Here is a 19,384-nt window from a genome sequence, read left to right as displayed (position 1 = left end):
TTAAACCTCGCTTTCGTGCTCTCTCCCCCGTTAAGTTAATAGCAACTAGTGACATGAATATGTAAATCATACTAACCAATTTTATTCTTTACAGGTAAATATCAACAATTAATACCTGCACTTCGCATCAAGGTGAGGCGGCGTTTTCTTTCACCCAAATCATTGCAGACCGTTTATAAAAGTCATTAATATCACATACAACGCAAAATGTAATCGAAGCCTTAATGAAAGTCTCGTGAGCATCAGTTCGTTAGCTCGCGCATGCGCGGTGTCGACAGCGCGATTTATCGACGCCGGCCCGCGACAAACTAATCGATATCGCCATGCTATTTCATCGAGCGGTGTACATCACTATTTTATTGTCTCGCCGCCTTCGTAATATGTGACGAGTATGATTTGTTGACTTTTTATTTTAATTTTGCAAATATTTAGCCGGTGTTGGATGGAATATGGAATACAGAATGCAGAGTAAGATGTATGGTATCTCCTAACATAATTTAAATATAAATCACATAAATACAAGTTATTTTGAACTCTAATATTATGATATTTTTCTGCTAAGCGTATTTTGTATGACAGAAGGTATGAACCTATTTTACTAAACGTATTATATGTCATGTACGTCTCTACATTTTACACATGAACAGGTTCGTGTCATAATTTTCTCTAGCCCAGGCTTTCAAGACTTAGGTATAGTAATCAAATCAAAAGTATGGACGGGTTTAAATAGTATTTTTTTAATCAGTTTATTAAAATAAAGAAAACTCATTTCGCAGTTTGAACTCATTAATATCCAGTTAATTGCACATTTCCCATCACAATACCAACGCAATTTCCTAATTGGAATTCGTTTGAAAACAAACCAATAGACAAAATAATTGGAATGCCTGAGCGTAGACGTCTCTATCTAACGAATTTCTAATTTATTGTGTGCGATAGCGCTCACCCCGGTTGTAAATCGTGCGCGCACGCATCTAATCTGCGGTGGCGGTATCTGGCGGCGGCTTTGCGCACTGATGCAGACGCGCCGCGCGCGCCAATATTTCTATTTGCTTTCCATGCGTTTGGACTTATCGGGTTTGCGCTTGGTGGTGATAACTAGGGCTGGCACGGACCTAGAAGATGGGATGAATAGGTAAGTTTAGGAAAGATAATTGAAAACTTCGCTAAACGACTTCAAAACTTGGCTATGTTGACGGGATAAGGAAGTTTGAAAGCAAGCTACTTGAAAAACCCAAACTAAATGTAGAGGGTCAAAATGATCATTAGTATCTTTCGTAAGTAAATAAGGGTCATCGTGTAAATGTTGATTTCTCTTATCTCAGTTTGTAGTGTTATCACTTAATAACAGATGAGAGAAGTCTTAGACCTAAAGTAGTCTCATAATAAAATAGATTATGGTTACTTCTTCTTCTTGTCTGACAGGATTGATGATACATGAGTTCCCATAAAGGTATTACAGATGTTTTCTTGTGATTGTAAAATTGACATTATCAATTTTATTGTAGCCGTTAATAGATGCATGTTTAACTTACATTCATTTTAACTAAGAGGATAGTTATAATTTTAAAAAGTAAAATCACCCATTCGTATTTTCCAAATATTTCAAATGTCCTAAGTTTGTTGGGTTGTAAAGCATCTTTATTCGTTGGGCTAATTAATGAATTGCACTAGAGTATTGGAAATAAAATAAGTGGCAAGTGGCAGCCCTAGTAACAAATGGCGGTTAGTATAGCACAGTAAGTGAAGTAATTATTTTCCTATAACAATGAACAGGTTAGGTCCTTGCTCCTGCGGCCACGCGTTTTGTCTCCGGACTTAGTTTTATTGTGGTTTTATATGGAACAAAGGTATTAAATGAACAAAGGGCTCTAAGGAAAAGTAGAAGATTATGCAAGTGTCTTTTTTAAATATCTAAAGCAGTGTATTTAGCTGAGACGGGGACCTTTTTGCTGCTGCAACGCCGCCTAACTTTCTCGATTAATTTTAATTATCATTCTTTTGACTGGTTCTGTAATGTTGACCGTTTGTTTTATGTATGTATGTGTAGTCATGTGGCAGCAAAATAAATGTTATTCTATTCTATTCTCTTTCATGTGACCTTAAAAGCCTTCTGAGTGAATTGCTATATTTTGGATAGGGATAGTAGCTTGTAATGTAATGTAAGTGTCTTGAATAAAACTATTGTCAAAAATCTGTAACTGGAGTTGTTACTTAATATAATGACCCCTAGCTGTTATAAAATAAATCATTTCAAAATATTTTTTTAATTTGTGAAGTTACAATACAGGAAACATAAATAACAACGTTGTCATAGACTCTACAATTTTAAATTAGTTCAATGTCCCAAAAAATGGTAACTAATTTCATAAAGTTTAAGTTAATTAATTAAAAGCGTTTTATAGGAAAGAAAAATCATTCAGTTTTCAAATTACCCTGAACTACAAGTTCTTAACGAAGGCGTTTATTACAAAAAGCACCGTCTCCTTACCACATCGAAAATTAGCCATAAATCGTGGCAAAGACCGAACAACACAGATATCAAAAACACTGCTCATCATTATCTCTAATTGACGTCCCCAACAATGTCGTCGTGCTAGTGGCAAAAACCGTAATCTATCGATGCCTTCAAGTATCGGTTTTTGCAACGCATGCCACCGCTCTCCCGATCAAATTGCACCAGAACAATGTCCCTCCAATTATAATATCGACCTTACTGCACAACACAACACTAACGGCACTCCGCACAACCAAAAAACCACTCTTATATTCAACCAATAAAGTCCAAATCAATTAAAACGCACCGAGCGTAAAACTTTATAAGTACTTATAAGCGCTTTACGCGGCAAAAAGCCTATACAGGAGTCATGAATAAGTCATGAGCAAAGACAAATAGTGTAGGTAAAGGTCAGTCGCTTTATTATAGATGCGTTCGCTCACCTGTTTGATTGGATGTCTTTGCCTGTGCTTGTTACCTCGTAAAAATCAAGCGCAGAAAAAATAGAGCAGTGTCAAGTCAACGATAATTTCAGATTACTCTAGTTTCCTATAGGCAAGGAATTCTAAGGAAAAAACAAAATCAACTCCTTCTAATTTCAAAAAATCATAATTAACACTGGCACAAAAAATAGGATTTCAGCCAATTAAAAATAATGGACTATCGCGCGTATGGTTGTTTAAAAAAGTTGAATGTTTAGATTTTTGTCTTTTATTAGTCTAATAAGAAATAATTAAAACCAATAAAGCATGTTAAAAGTATCGTAATGATCATTCATCATGGCTGAAAACACAAAATGTACCTACCTAAGTAATTTCAACAAAAAGTTTTTATTGNGGCTGGCAGAGACCTAGAAGATGGGATGAATAGGAAAGTTTAGGAAAACTACTTGAAAACTTGGCTGTGTTGTGTTTTTAAGGCTAAAAGGTTAAAAACTAAATTCAATGGTGGTCGTACAGACCTAGAAAATAGGAATTGATTAGACAAGTTTAGGAAAACTACTTAAAACTTGTCTATGTTATGTTTTTAATTCTTTATTAAAAAAGTAATTTTAAAGATGGAGTTTAAATAATCTTTCAGCACCTTTTGTGACTAAGTAATGGTTGCCGTGTGTATCATGAACTCTACATCAGTTTTAGAGTGTTATTAGCTTAATAGCAAATCTAATTTAGCCCATTTATAAATGAAAATTTTCTTGTGAATGTCAAACAACATTATTTATTTGTTACTAGGATAAGTAGGTAATAGCTATGATAAGCAAAATCACCCATTCATAGTTTCCAAGTAGGTATTTCAAATGTCTTAATTTTGATTGGATTGTCTTGTGGAAGCATCTTTATTCGTTGGATTACTTAATGAATTGCACTAGAACATTCTAAATAAAATAAGTGCCAAGTGGCAGCCCTAGTAACAAATGGCGGTTAGTATAGCACAGTAAGTGAAGTAATTATTTTCCTATAACAATGAACAGGTTAGGTCTTTGCTCCTGCGGCCACGCGTTTTGTCTTCGGACTTAGTTTTATTGTGGTTTTATATGGAACAAAGGTATTAAATGAACAAAGGACTCGAAGGAAAAGGGAGGAAATTATGCAAGTTTGTTTTATATCTTAGATGCTCTTTAATTTCACCTCTTTAATAGCTAGTATTTTTCATAGTTTTTTTATCCTTGGACATTTTACACTGCGCTTCTAGTCCCAAACTAAGCAAAGCTTGTACTATTATGGGTACTACACAACGGATATAAACATACTTAAATCCTTTTTTTATACATACATATTATACATAGTAAATAGGTATGTAGTTAGAGTGTGTTAAAAAGATTCTGAGTGAATCGATATATTTTAGAAAGAAAGAAAGAAATTAGATACCTTAACCTACCCAATGTAAGTGTTTTATTGAATGGGTAGGTACAACTGAATTGGTAAACTGGAATTGTTACTTAATAATATGACCCCATATCTATTATAAATCAAATTCATAGTATTTTTTGAATTTGAAGTTACAGTACAGTCCACATAAATAACAACGTTTTCATTGACTCTAAGCTCAACAATTTTAAATTAGTTCAATGTTCCAAAAACTTGTTAACTAATCTCATAATTAATTAAAAGCCTTTTATGAAAGAAAAAGTTCATTCATAGTTTTTACATTACACTGAACTACAAGGTCTTAACGAAGGCGTTTATTACAAAAAGCACCGTCTCCTTACCGCATCGAAAATTAGCCATAAATCGTGGCTAAGACCGAACAACACAGATATCAAAAACACGGCTCATCATTATCTCTAATTGACGTCCCCAACAATGTCGTCGTGCTAGTGGCAAAAACCGTAATCTATCGATGCCTTCAAGTATCGGTTTTTGCAACGCATGCCACCGCTCTCCCGATCAAATTGCACCAGAACAATGTCCCTCCAATTATAATATCGACCTTACTGCACAACACAACACTAACTGCACTCCGCTCAACCAAAAAACCACTCTTATATTCAACCAATAAAGTCCAAATCAATTAAAACGCACCGAGCGTAAAACTTTATAAGTACTTATAAGCGCTTTACGCGGCAAAAAGCCTATACAGGAGTCATGAATAAGTCATGAGCAAAGACAAATAGTGTAGGTAAAGGTCAGTCGCTTTATTATAGATGCGTTCGCTCACCTGTTTGATTGGATGTCTTTGCCTGTGCTTGTTACCTCGTAAAAATCAAGCGCAGAAAAAATAGAGCAGTGTCAAGTCAACGATAATTTCAGATTACTCTAGTTTCCGAAAGGCAAGGAATTCTTATATGGAAAAAAACAAAATCAATTCCTTCTAATTTCAAAAAATCATAATTAACACTGGCACAAAAAATATTTCATCCAATTAAAAATAATAAACTATCGATCGTATGGTTGTTTAAAAAAGTTGAATGTTTAGATTTTTGTCTTTTATTAGTCTAATAAGAAATAATTAAACATGTTATTGTATAAAAAAAAAACCAATAAAGCATGTTAAAAGTATCGTAATGATCATTCATCATGGCTGAAAACACAAAATGTACCTACCTAAGTACTTTGAACAAAAAGTTTTCATNTTTTATTGCGCGTCTCACCTCTTCGCTTGCCTAACTTTAAAAACTTACGTCATCGGATTTTGACATTCGCGCGCGCGGGAAAGACGTTTGACGCGTCTCATTGCGGCGACGAGCGCGCACTGAGCGCCACACCCCGCCCCGCCCCTCGCCCCGCCCACTCGTGGCCAACTTCACTACGTGGAAAGTGGAAACTCGGAGGCAGTGGGGCAAAGGCCCGAAGACAAGTTGGTGGGGCATGGAAGGCAACTATTCTTTTCTATGATCAATGCTCGAATGTACAGTTTTCTTGCGAAGTAGCTTCTACTACAACTACATTAAGACGTTTGTGTTTAGCTTATAATGCCTTCGTTTGTACTCTAGTAATATTGCTGTGTTGATTACGAACATTTGAATTCAGAAGGCTACATCTAGTAGTTCAATATGGTATGGTACGATTTTCTTAGAACGGCAAAGTCTTTGTTGTAATGGAAATCATAACAATTATCGTGTAGCTATTCTGAATAAGGTGTTTAAAGTTGACGTTTTTAATAAAGAATTGCATGGTTTCAGTGATACTAACTTACTTTTCTTCAATAAAATTACAGTTTAGAAGAAAAACGTTAAACATGTCGTACATTAATTAAGTTGAAAATTAGATTTTCATCTTGAAAATGAAACCCGAATTCGTGATTCGCTTTTTGGTTCTTCATTTCATTTTCGTTGGGGTTTTCAGAATTTCTGTGATAAAGCCAATGTAACTTGCTCATAACTTTACCTAATTATCCACATCATAGGTTGTCCAAAATCAATTCAATGTTTATATAACTACATATTTTATTTCTATGTCTTATTTTAATCAAAAAGAACGGTACTTTGACGTTGAAATGTTTTATGTCCTAGTGATTCGTCTGTCGCAGCGGTCGCGGATTTGTACCTCGTCAAATTCAAATTCAAATTNCGTCAAATAGTACACTGGGCAACGATTGGTCCATTTGTGGATGATTTTACTTGTAGCAATATAGTTAATTATTAAATTACGGCTAGGCACCGTAAGTTGACCAATTAGCTAAAATTCAATGCGTTAAATAGTACATTTCAACTGCCGTTTATTATTTTCCGAGAGTTGATCAACTACCTAGAAAATTGATCAACTTACGAGTCTTGTTATTTTCCGGTGACATATATATTTTGATGCCCATAGAGTAACAATTTTTTTGGAACAATGTTGTTCTCGGCGCAAAAGCATGCACCAGCCTATCAGGATCTCTAGTGTTCCTGGGGTATATCTCTGCAGCCCTTTTAAAATAATGCATATGTTGTTTCACAAAACAAGACATTTCATAAATGTATTAACGATAATCCCGGGCACGGGAGCGGTGCCTTACAACCTCTGTCTCCCGCCCGTACATTAGCACAGCTTCCTTCCTATCAAACCCTTATTATGTCTAAGTATCTATTGTTAGGCAGGGCTAGGGCTCTAGGGACTTAGTGTCTTAGGGAATAGGGACTCTAGCCTCACTAGGGAGTTAGTTCCCTTCCTGACCTCATATCCCGGGCACGGGACCGGTGCCTTACATACACTGCCTCCCGCCCGTACATAATTATATGAATGGCCCCTAAATGTTAAGTGATTTTATTTCAGGCATGCGCGCGAGGTGATTAGTGCGTATGGGCAGCCTACCGGACCTGACCGAGCGCTCGCGTCCGGCTGCCGGACGCGCCGCTGCCCGGACGGTGTCCGACCCGCACCGGCACCGAGCGATCATTGCCCAGGTAGGTATATAATGAATACATTACTTACACAAAAGACAATGCCGGAAATTGGCGTCTTTTTTTTTCGCGCGGCCATCGACCAAACTTTGTTTTTTGATTACAAAATAGTGTAATAAACCAAACTTACTATGACATGTATACCTCTAAACTCAGTCTGAACTGAGTTACGAGCATTAGAAGTTTGATAGCGCTATTGCCCACAGCGTCAAAAATTTTTGTAAGGGCAATTCAGTTTCTTTCAGTTCACTTTCCATACAAAATCATGCCATTTGTCATAGAAATGAGTGCTGGGGCATTTTTATAACCTAACCTAACCTTCGAGGTTAGTGCTGCTTTTACACTGCGCGGAAATTAGCTAAGTCAAGTCAAAAAAACAGGGGGGTGGGGTGGGGATGAAAAATGAATGAATTTCATCCCCACTCCTCTGTTTTTTTTACTTGACTCAGCTAATTTCCGCATAGTGTAAATCCAGCATAGGATTAGGAATTTAGGACCATGGGCGTACCGAGGGGAGCAGGGAGTGCAGTTGAACAACAGTTTCAAGGTCGTAACACACTTTCAACCCGGAAAGGGATCGTAACCGTATCAACTCGAGGCGGTCATCAGTACCTATTCTTTGTATGAAACTCCATACTGCTTTGACTTACTTGACTTATGGTTCTATGTCCCCTAGATGGGGCAGGGGGCGTCCACAACAGTCCTCCATCTCGTTCGGTCTTGAGCTTCTCGCTTGATCTCGCTCCAGGTCTTGCCGATGTTCTTCGCCTCGTCCGCTACAGTGCGCCGCCAAGTTTGCCTTGGTCGACCACGTTTGCGTTTTCCTTGGGAATTCCAATCCAGAGTCTGCTTGGGGATGTGATCGGGGTCCCTTCGGAGAGTGTGGCCAATCCAGTTTACTAACTTAACTTCATACTGCAACGCACACTTATCCGCACTTTAACGTCAACGCCTACACCTCGTGGTTGACAGCGTGCGAAAGTTGATACAGTGTTCATCCCTTTCACAGTTGATAAGTCTGCTATAACCTTTAAATGACATTCCTCCGCATGTAACTTTAATTACCCTAAGGCTAACCCTGAGTTGTACTATCTTAATGAGGGCTATCGTTTTTATACTTAACAGTTGGCACCCCTGGCGATTGACAGGACCTTACTCTACAGTGGCGCCATCTTGATGAGTGCAAATACGATAGTCCTCCTACCACTTTAGCGCTCACAAGTTGGCGCCACTGTCTTCGCTACTAGCAAGTGACAGGACCTTACTCTACAGTGGCGCTAACTGATGAGCGCTTAAACGATAGCCCTCATTTAACTTTAACAAACGTCAAACATCTCTTAGGCTGGGTTGCACCATCTTACTTTGACTTTAACAAACGTCAAAAATCTGTCAAACTCCATACAAAATACGCCGGTTATCGTTATAGTTAAGGTCAAAGTTAGGTGGTGCAACTCAGCCTTAAACTCCTTAGAAAAAACACCGGTTATTGTTATAGTTACGGATAAAGTAAGTTGGTGCAACTCAGCCAAAGGGTTTGAATTTGAGCATATTTTGTCAACAATTTTCAGATCCCAGTGAGCACGATATGCAAGAAGGAATGGCCGTGGAAAAAGCCGAAGACGCCGTCAAGAGCTGCAGTACCTGTCGCGCCGCGCCGGCGGGACTCCGCCACGTCGTCGCTCGGCGCCGCCTCCGTCCGCCGGCTCCTCACCAGACAACCCCCAAAAGTTCCCAAACCTGTCGTCCAGCGATTCACCCTTCTCTGTCTCTCCAGCGGTCTATGCGCCACAGCACTCCTCCCGTTCACTGCCTTCGCTGGAGCAGAAGCAGGGGCCATGCCACTCGCCATCATGCATGCGATAGCCGCCATTGTAGCTCCCTTCTCGCCACTGATTCTCCAAAAAACCGGAGTTCGAATTGTCATTGCCGCCTCCCACATCCTAGTATGTCTCTTACTGACCGCTCACACTGTTGCAACTCCACTGTCAATTCTACTACCGCTGTATGGCATTTGCGGCATGACTCTTTCTCCCATGTCACTGGCGCTGTACGTATCGGCGACATCGTTGTCCCAAGCGGCTGGCGATGAGACCAGGAGGAAGATCGCGCTCAGAAGAGCGTTAAGGGCGCTGAGGGCCGCTCAAGACTTCGGCCTTGTCGTCGGGTCGCTCATGCTCGGCGGAGCGCTGATGATCTGGCCGGAGGACTTGACGCCGCTCGGCCAGCTGACTCCGGCGCCGACGAACGCGTCTGTAAGATGGCCTCCTTCAGAAGAGTACTTTTTAGAAGATGATTATGAGGTAAATCTTGTTTGTTGTCACAATTCTCTCACCCATACAGGTACAACATAAAAAAGTTACATGTTTATTGAACACTATTTTTATTTAATATTATTTTTTAAAATAACATTTCCATACTAAGGCTGGGTTGCACTATCTTACTTTAACTTTGACAAACGTCAAAAACCTGTCAAACTCCATACAAACAACACCGGTTATAGATGACCCACGCTGAACTGTCCCGCCAAACTCAATGACAGGGGGGCGCTACCATCGTTCAACTTTATGGTTTCCAACATGGCAAAAATCGGAACCAGCGATTCGGTATTGACGGTGGCGCCCCGCTGTCAATGTCATCGATAGGACAGTTCAGTATTTTGGAACTATATCGTTATAGTTACGGTCAAAGTTATGTGGTGCAACTCAGCCTAAACGTATAGTTATAACACTCTTCAACGAGCGTATAACTTTCATCGGGGGTTCAGTATTTTGGGATAACCAAAACGGCATTTCCACGATACTTTGAATCCTTCCTAGTATCGGACGGTCATAATTTTAACAGGAACGGACATGCGGCGCCGCTGGTTGCCCCAACACCCAGTCGGTGGCCGGCACGTCGCTCAGCGCCGACGGGCGCCGGTGGCTGGTGGCGGCGTGGGCGGCGCTGGCCTTCGCCGCGATAAGCGCGGGCGTGTACGGCGCCCCATCGGCGCCGGCGCCACCGCCCGACTCGCGCTCCACCGTGCGCGACCCGAGGGCCCTGCTAGGGGCGCCTATGGGTCTCTTCATTGGACTGCAACAGGGATTCATTTATACTTCTTATATTAAGGTGAGAAACTGCTGATGTCCATTTTAAATACTAGACTATAGGACTCTAATCTAGCACTTAACTCAGTCAGTGCCTGAGGTATGGGAGCGGCACGACGGGAGGGTGTTTTTGGGACGTCAAACATCAGCGAAACTTCAAATGTACTTCAGATTTGTATTTGTATGCTCTGTCACGTCTTGATCCATGCCGTTCCCATACCTCAGACACGTTGCAGTTTCGTTGCAGTTGCATTTCACCGTCTGTTCTGGGCCTAAAGGATTACAATTGAAACTGTTTCAGTGGTACGGCGTGTGCGTGGGCGGCTGGTGGTGCGCCTGGCGCGCGCTGGCCGGCGCGGGCGCGTTGCAGGTAGGGCTAAAGCCTGGTCTGCGAGCACGTAGAATTTTGTCCAATGACCCCAAGCCATCCTTATCGCTCTCGCGTAATTATATTGCTGTCGCGACTGTGCGACGGGCGCCCGCAGTGAGTGACAAAATTCTACGTGCTCACAGACCAGACTATAGTAGATAATTATGCAATTATCATCATCATCATCTCAGCCATAGGACGTCCACGGCTGAACATAGGCCTCCCCCAATGACTTCCACATCGCACGGTTGGTAGCGGCCTGCATCAACGCCTTCCTGCTACCTCTATCAGGTCGTCGGTCCACCTTGTAGGTCGACGTCCCACGCTGCGTTTTCCGGTACGCGGCCTCCATTACAGAACCTTACTGCCCCATCGGCCATTTTCGAGAAGTGAGAAGGGGGGAGTTAATTAGCTAGTTAAAGGGTTCGCTGTCATCTGGAAACTAACAGGGGTTTGTGGAGCCGAAAGTTTGAGAAACCTTGATTTATTTGAATGTCACAAATTTTCACCAGAATTTTGATACCAAAACCCGTTCCTTTTGTTTCGCTTCACTGTAGCTCGATCGCTCGCCAGGCGTATTGACAGTGCGTGTAGGGTTGCCTGGCGTCCGGCTTTAGCCGGACATGTTTGGCTTTTTACGGTCTTGTCCAGCCAAATATTGTCTTGTCCGGCCTATCCGGCTTTTGTTAGGCATTTTACCCCCCTTTAGGGTAAAATGTCCGGCCAAATGAAGCACAGAGTCCGGCTTTGTTGATTTTGGACCTGGCAACCCTAAGTGCGTGTGTCGTCTTGTTTAATGATACCAAACTACCAACCCACATTGACTTAGCTTAGCACGCTCGCGTATTTGTAAAACGTTTATTTTAATATATTTTTTATTTCCTTCGCCCGCGGCTTCACCCGCGTGGAATTTTGTCTGTCACAGAAAAACATTATCGCGTCCCTGTTTCAAAAACCGGGATAAAAACTATCCTATGTCCTTTCCCGGGACTCAAACTATCTCTATGCCAATTTCAACAAAATCAGTTCAGTGGTTAAGAGTAGGCGCACACCGTTGAATTTTAGTTGGCCGATAGTTGTGCCCGATTTCAAATTGTATGAAGAATCGGCAAAATCGAATCGGCGTAGTGTGCGCACTCCCATACATGCCCATACTGATCAACAGCAACTAAACTATCGGCCGACGAAAAATCATATTCATTTATTTGCATTATGCATTTATATTCATATTCATTTATTTGCTCACTAAGTGTAGGTACATAAGGTCTTATAACTAAATACAGTGCTTAAAACTTAGTAACCTAGTTTAGGTATTGCAAATTTTTTGGAGGGCTGCATGCATGCTATATAATTATTTATTTTGTAGGTAAGTATATTATTATATTTTAAGTATTTATTTACAGTCCAGAGCGCCATTAAAAGTTATTCAGTTATAGTATAAGGAGATATAGATTTGAATGTCATAAATTTTCTCCGGGATTTTGATCTGGGAATCAATCGCAGGCGCTCGCAGCAGCCACCCTCAGCATGGCAGCAGCACGGGGGCGGCGGGGCGCGCTGGCGGCCGGCGGCGCGGCGGCGCACGCGTCGCTCCTGTTGGCGCTGCTCCGCTGGCGCGCCGCCCGCACCGACCTGGCGCTGCCCGCCGTGGCCGCTGCTGCCTGGGGCGCTTGCGCCGCGCTCTGGGACGTGCTGCAGGTAACACTAGCGACAGTAGGTCCCCGCGGGCGATCGATCACAGGTCTTCGACCTTCTTGGCCGGTTCGGGCGTCGAGCTTGTGCTCATGGCCCGTGCAGCATCTCGACTGGCTACTGCCAGTCGGTAGTTTTGTCGTCGCTTAGGCGACGGACTGCCTGGGCTTCTACCTGACACCACTGTCCCGCCCCTCGGCGCGGTACCAGCCCACCGGTGAGTCGACGTTGGTCGAGGCCCATTGAACGACCAGCGAGCGGGCGGTTCCTGGATGCCAGGGAGCTTTCAGGCAGTCATATGTTTGCAGTAGGTGTTGGTGCTGTGTTCTCTTGATGCGGGCGTTGGGCCGTCACTATTCTGAAGCGTGGCTTCGGTGCTGTGACGGCTGGTGCGGAGACGGTTGGTGCGGAGACGGGTCTCGCAGGCGCAGCAGGTAACACTAGCGACAGTAGGTCCCTGCGGGCGGCGGGCGGCGCACGCGTCGCTCCTGTTGGCGCTGCTCCGCTGGCGCGCCGCCCGCACCGACCTGGCGCTGCCCGCCGTGGCCGCTGCTGCCTGGGGCGCTTGCGCTGCGCTCTGGGACGTGCTGCAGGTAACACCAGCAACAAATAACAAGTAACACTAGCAACAAATCTCACCACCACAGGTTCTTCCTGCCTCACGGCGTACGAACCGAATCTCGGGAGAACGCGCGGGTACTTCCTCTGGGCTCCTTTCCCCGGGCGCTTTGCTTGACTCCCTACAAATTTCTCTGATCCATGTCTCTTCTCATAGTCAATTCTCCCCGTTCGGGCTTGACACCACAGATACGATACTTCGCGTCGGGCTGCTATCGTTGATAAATGTCATCGCTTCTTCTCAAAACTTCGGCTGATTGTGTGCCAGGAGTGCGCGAATCGCGCAGCGCGGTCCAGTCACTGCGACTACTCGTGAGGTCCTGGTGATAAACAGGTCCTTGCTCGGCTCTCCGTATCGCATCCAGCATCTTCTGTCGAGCTTCGTCATAGAGGTTACATTCCCAAAGTGCATGATCGCCGCTTTCTTCGACTTCCTCGCCGCATGGAATAGTGCAGACTCGCACAGCGTCATCTTGTGTAGGTAACACTAGCGACAGCAGGTCCCGGCCAGGCTGCCGCGGGCGGCGGGCGGCGCACGCGTCGCTCCTGCTGGCGCTGCTCCGCTGGCGCGCCGCCCGCACCGAACTGGCGCTTCCCGCCGTGGCCGCTGCTGCCTGGGGCGCTTGCGCTGCGCTCTGGGACGTGCTGCAGGTAACACTAGCGACAGTAGGTCCCGGCCACAACCCACCACCACCCATGGCCATGCCAACCTTGCGGTTATAACTGGCCGAATCGCGGGAGATGCGCTCGAAACTGCGTCTGCCGTAGCAGGTTGCACTCTGCCGCGCGCAACACTTAACTCCCTACAAATTCTTTGATCTATTTCCTTGTCCCTATGCGCTACTCTCCCCGTTCTGGGGCTGCGACTATCACAATAACGGGTGGCACCCTATGGCGCTGAACTGTTCGGTACTGTCCTCCTCGCATGCCACTTGTATGTACGCGAACGCCTTGAGCCGTTTGAAGTTCGCCTCTGATGCAACGAGATCGTGATTGTGGGACGTGCTGCAGGTAACACTAGCGACAGTAGGTACCCGCGGGCGGCGGGCGGCGCACGCGTCGCTCCTGCTGGCGCTGCTCCGCTGGCGCGCCGCCCGCACCGACCTGGCGCTACCCGCCGTCGCCGCTGCTGCCTGGGGCGCTTGCGCCGCGCTCTGGGACGTGCTGCAGGTAACACTAGCGACAAATAACAAGTAACACTAAAGCCCGGTCCGTGAACACGTAGAATTTTGTCCAATGACCCCTAGCTACCCATCCTTATCGCTCGCGCGTAATTATATTGCTGTCGCGACTGTGCGACTGGCACCCGCAGTGAGTGTGCGAGCGCGATAGCAACATAATTACGCGCGAGCGATAAGGATGGTTAGCTAAGGGTCATTGGACAACAATCTACATGCTCACGGACCAGACTATAGCAACAAATCTCACCACCACAGGTTCTTCCCTGCCTCACGGCGTACGAACCGAATCTCGGGAGAGCGCGCGGGTACTTGCTCTGGGCTCCTTTCCTCGGGCGCTTTGCTTGACTCTCTACAAATTTCTCTGGTCCATGTCCCTTCTCATAGTCAATTCTCCCCGTTCTGGGGCTTGCCACCACAAATACGGTACTTCGCGTCGGGCTGCTATCGTTGATAAATGTCATCGCTTCTTCTCACCGCGATTCCACCACTGACGCGCGTCGCGTTCCACCGCAAATCGCACCGTGATTTCATAGCCTTTAAAGTGAATTTGAAAGCCGTGTGGTGACGGCAGAAAGCCGTGTGGTGACGGCAGAGTAGAAGACATTTGTCACCAACCCCTACTCTTCCCGCGGGTGTCGTAAGAGGCGACTTAGGGACTACACATCAAACAGAGAATGGGCAGCAGCGCTCTCTGAAAAACTGCGATCTCCAACCCGCCTGCCAAGCGTGGAGATTATGGCAAAACCCCTCCACTATAGTGGAGGAGGCTCATAGTCCAGCAGTGAACTGTAAAGGGCTGTTGATGATGAGAGTGAATTTCTTTTCCGTCAGGCGGGCGCGTGCGTGGGCGGCGCTGGCTGGCGCGGCGCGTGGGCGTGGCTGCTGGGCGCGCGGCACGCGGGGCTGGCGCTGGGCTGCGGCGCGCGCCAGCTGCTATGCGTGCGCGCACAGCTCGCCGCGCTGGCCGTCGCGCTGCCTGCCGCGTTGGCTGCACACGCCGCGCTCGAGCTCAGGCAGAGGAGAGGTAATATAGCCCATCCATGGGTGATTCCATTGTCAAATATTTTGTAAAAAGGTTTATCTATATATATGTTACGGTTAATGTGATAAATTGAAAATTATTAATAATAACCGGTTATTATGAATAATTCCCGACAGTCGCGGTGAAAGTGATAAATTAATCACATTTAACAGTGATTATTTAATAATTCAACCTTAGTACTAACAAATTTCATAAAAGAGAACAACATCTTGTGTACGTGCTCGTGTACAGCCAAACTTTTGAACGTTTTGATATCATATATTAGTATAATTTGGCATAATGAGTTTGGAATGTTTTTTGCATAATATTACTTTTCCATGATGCCTATAACATAATGTTTTGATTTAAAGTGAAAAATAGGTTAAGGTGCGGCGGGGGTGGCCCTTGGGCCACCCCTAAGCCGCCTATTTAGTTTTATACACACATAAATGACCTCATATTAATCACATTTACCAAATCATGCGGTAATTATTCATAATAACCGGCGATTATTCATAATTTTCACATTTATCACTTTGACCGTAACATATATAAAAGAAAGTCGTGTTAGTTACTTTTGCTTATAACTCAAGAACGGCTGAACCGATTTAGCTGAAAATTGTCAGGGAGGTAGTTTAGAGCCAGGAGAAGGACATAGGATACTTTTTATCCCGTTCGAAATGAAAAAAAAAGTCTGCTTATTTATTGCCATTAAGGCGGAACAAAGTTCGCCGGGTCAGCTAGTATTGATAAAAAAATGTTATTATTAAAATTATTATTAATATAGCCCATCTTGGCGGGGCGCTCTACTGTACCCCGAAATATGTAGCATCTAGAACGTCAGATGACCATGACGCTGCCCGCCGCGCTCGAGCTTAGGCAGAGGAGAGGTAAGATAGCCCATCTTGGCGGGGCGCTCTACTGTGCCCCGAAATATGTAGCATCTAGAATGTGACCATGGCGCTGCCCGCCGCGCTGGCTGCGCACGCCGCGCTCGAGCTTAGGCAGAGGAGAGGTAAGATAGCCCAACTTGGCGGGGCGCTCTACTGTGCCACTACCTCAATACTACTACCTCGCCTTAGCGGGAGCTCTAACGTGCTAAAGAGCGTCTAAGACCAAGAAGGTGCCATGGCGCGCTGGCCGACACGCTGCCTGCCGCTCTAACTGCGCACGCCGCGCTCGAGCTTAAGCAGAGGAGAGGTAATATAGCTGATCTTGGCGGGGCGCTCTACTGTGCCCCGAAATATGTAGCATCTAGAACGTCAGACGTGGACAGACGTGTCAGCGTTGGACGTCCACCCACAAGGTGGACCGACGACCTGATAAAGGTAGCAGAAAGGCGCTGGATGCAGGCCGCTACCAACCGTGCGATGTGGAAGTCATTGGGGGATACCTATATTCAGCAGTGGACGTCCTATGGCTGAAATGATGATCATGATGATGAGAACGTCAGATGACCATGGCACTGCCCGCTGCGCTGGCAACGCACGACGTGCTTGAGCTCAAGAAGCGGAGACGTAAGATAGCTTGTCTTCGCGAGGCGCTACTGCTACGCTAGAGGAGAGCATACTGCGACAATACTACTACCTCGCCTTAGCGGGAGCTCTAACGAGCTAAAGAGCGTCTAAGGCCTCAGCCTCGAGTTTAGCGGGCAGCGGGGCGGGAGCGGCGGCGGCGCGGGAGCGGCAGGATCTTATGCGTAAAATGAAATAGACCGGTTCTAGAAAACAGCGGCGCGAGAGCGGGCAACAAGTTGGCCGTGCACGCCGCGCTCGAGCTTAGGCAGCGGAGAACTTGTCTTGGCGGGGTCTCTATTTTGCCTCGAGATATATAGCGTCCAACATGGGTGTAACAGTGTACGGTACCCAGCTTCTGGCCTAAGTCAGATAGTTTGACTTAGCTCCTTCAAAGCGAATTCCATGGATACGCCCATGGCGTCCAAGGTTACTGTCAGTTCACTTCTACCTACTCCCACAACCCATGTCTAGTCCGAGACAAGAGGAGAGCCAATATTGCCATCTCATCTTGGCGGAGACACTAAGGCTGGGTTGCACCATCTTATTTTGACTGTAACAAACGTCAAAAATCTGTCAAACTCCATACAAAATACACCGGTTATCGTTATAGTCACGGTTAAAGTTAGGTGGTGCAACTCAGCCTAACTGTACTTCGAGATATGAAGCGTCTAAAACGTCAGTCACTGCCCATGATGGCGGGGAATTAACAGAAAAAGGGATAGACTAGAAAATTCAATCGGTCTGTGGTCGCCACACGATAACTTCTACCCCAAACGGCCATCAGTTCTAAGGCCTCTGCCTCAAATTTTGCGAGCAGTGGAGCGGCGGCGGCAGAGGTCTAAGAGCTTTAAGTTTCCACCCACGCGGGCACGCTGGAACACTGTGAAATCAACTGGCGACCACATGCGTTTCGATTTACACGCCTCCGAGGAAACTCTGTGCAGATTCTGCCATACAGAAGAAGAAACGGCCATGCATGTTCTTTGCTCATGCGGCCCGCTTATGAGCAAAAGAAGTATCCATCTAGGACGACACATCATGCACCCGGATGAGATAGCAGATATCACGTTCCAAAGAATCTGGAAATTTATAGACTCAACGGGACTAAGCAGTGAACTCTAAAGACAAGGGCTTCCACAATAGATCAAACCTGGTCAAGTTGGCGCAAATGAAGGCCCAAAACCAATAATAATAATAATACACGCCTCCACTCTGAAATAAGCCTAATGCCTAATAAAATAATGAAACCACTCTTTCAGGTGAAGCTTTGCGCCACAGGTCCTAGCGAAGGGCCGCGGCGGCCGCGCCCGATGACGGCGAGGAGCTGCCGTGTCACGTGATCAGCTAGCGACCACCGTGCCGCAACCAAGACTCTGGCGTTTAGTGTGGTATATGCACAATGATTTCTACAAAATTCCCATTTGCCCCCCTAGGCTCTATTAAATGAATCGTTTTGAACCGGACGTAAGTCGCGTGTTTGCAGAACCGCACACGGAAAATTCTACTTGATTTGGAATAAAAATTACAATTACCAACAGTTACGTTACTCTAGCAGCCAAATCACAACCAAGGCTTTGGCGTCTAGTGTGGTTTATTAATTTATTATTTATTATACTCTATAATTACTACCAAATTCCCATTTGCCCCTAGGCTCCTTCAAATTGAACGTTTTGAACCGCGGTACAATAGCCCCGTAGTAATAGATCTTAGCAACAGGTTGCTAATTGCTACTATGGAAACTAGCACCACCTACCAGTTACTATGCAGTCTTGTAAAGCAAAACCTCGACTGACGTCCTGCACACAACGAAACATTGTCTCATTTGCCCCTATTAGTGGCGTTGATATACTCTGCAGCACTGCCATACCACGTGATAAGATTTTTTCCCAACGGACCCCTTGTGCTAAATGCCCTACTAAAGAATTTAAGTCCCAATAAATTATAATACACTCGCAAATAGAACAAACCGATAATAGATTCAGGATTATTGTTATTAACTTACTATAAATAGATAATTATTATCTAAGTCAATATAAATTTACGAGGCTATAGAAACTAAAGCCTCAAAATTGTGTACTAACATAATCATTGTTCATAATTAATGTAACGCAAAAACAAAAATATTGAATACTCATTTAAGGAAATGTTTTTGTGAATATTAAAATTTCTACGAATTGTTAACTTTTTCATACAAACATAATAATGTATAATTTATCTTAATTAATTAAGGTTTTTTATAACAAAGTAAGCTTCTAAGATTAAATTGTAGTAAGGGGGCGTCCATTAATTACGTGAGCCTTGTACGGGAGGGTGGGGGTCAACAAAAACCTCACTAAGTCTCACATGGGGGAGAGGGGGGGTCTCGGGAAATATCACGTAATTTTTTCCGCAAGAGATATAGTAAAATTGCCAGAAAACTGGGTTATCTTAAGTAAAAAAAAATATTTATGATGATAGTGACATTTTATTCTATACGGTATATTATGGTACGGTATACATATATGGTAGGGCCCAAAAGATAAGGAGACATGTAAAGTGCCCCATAAGGGCTACCTTTTATTTTTTTATTTTTTGACGTTC

General features: G+C 44.5%; 1 protein-coding gene across 1 annotated transcript; it reads left to right on the top strand.

Moving 5' to 3' along the window:
* Nucleotides 1-7,193: 7,193 nt before the first annotated feature.
* LOC114350530 (uncharacterized) lies at nt 7,194-19,105 on the top strand. Its single transcript, XM_028301369.1, has 7 exons — nt 7,194-7,322; nt 8,888-9,619; nt 10,161-10,427; nt 10,707-10,775; nt 12,279-12,473; nt 15,098-15,290; nt 18,064-19,105. Exons 1-7 carry the CDS (start codon nt 7,218-7,220, stop codon nt 18,087-18,089), a joined length of 1,587 nt encoding a protein of 528 aa, XP_028157170.1. The 5' UTR covers nt 7,194-7,217; the 3' UTR covers nt 18,090-19,105.
* The last annotated feature ends 279 nt before the right edge of the window (nt 19,106-19,384 follow it).

This window comes from Ostrinia furnacalis, unplaced genomic scaffold (genome assembly GCF_004193835.3).
Source record: "Ostrinia furnacalis isolate ACB-3 unplaced genomic scaffold, ASM419383v2 OfSCF0912, whole genome shotgun sequence".
Lineage (NCBI taxonomy): Eukaryota > Metazoa > Arthropoda > Insecta > Lepidoptera > Crambidae > Ostrinia > Ostrinia furnacalis.
This window is presented reverse-complemented; position numbering and strand designations above follow the sequence as displayed.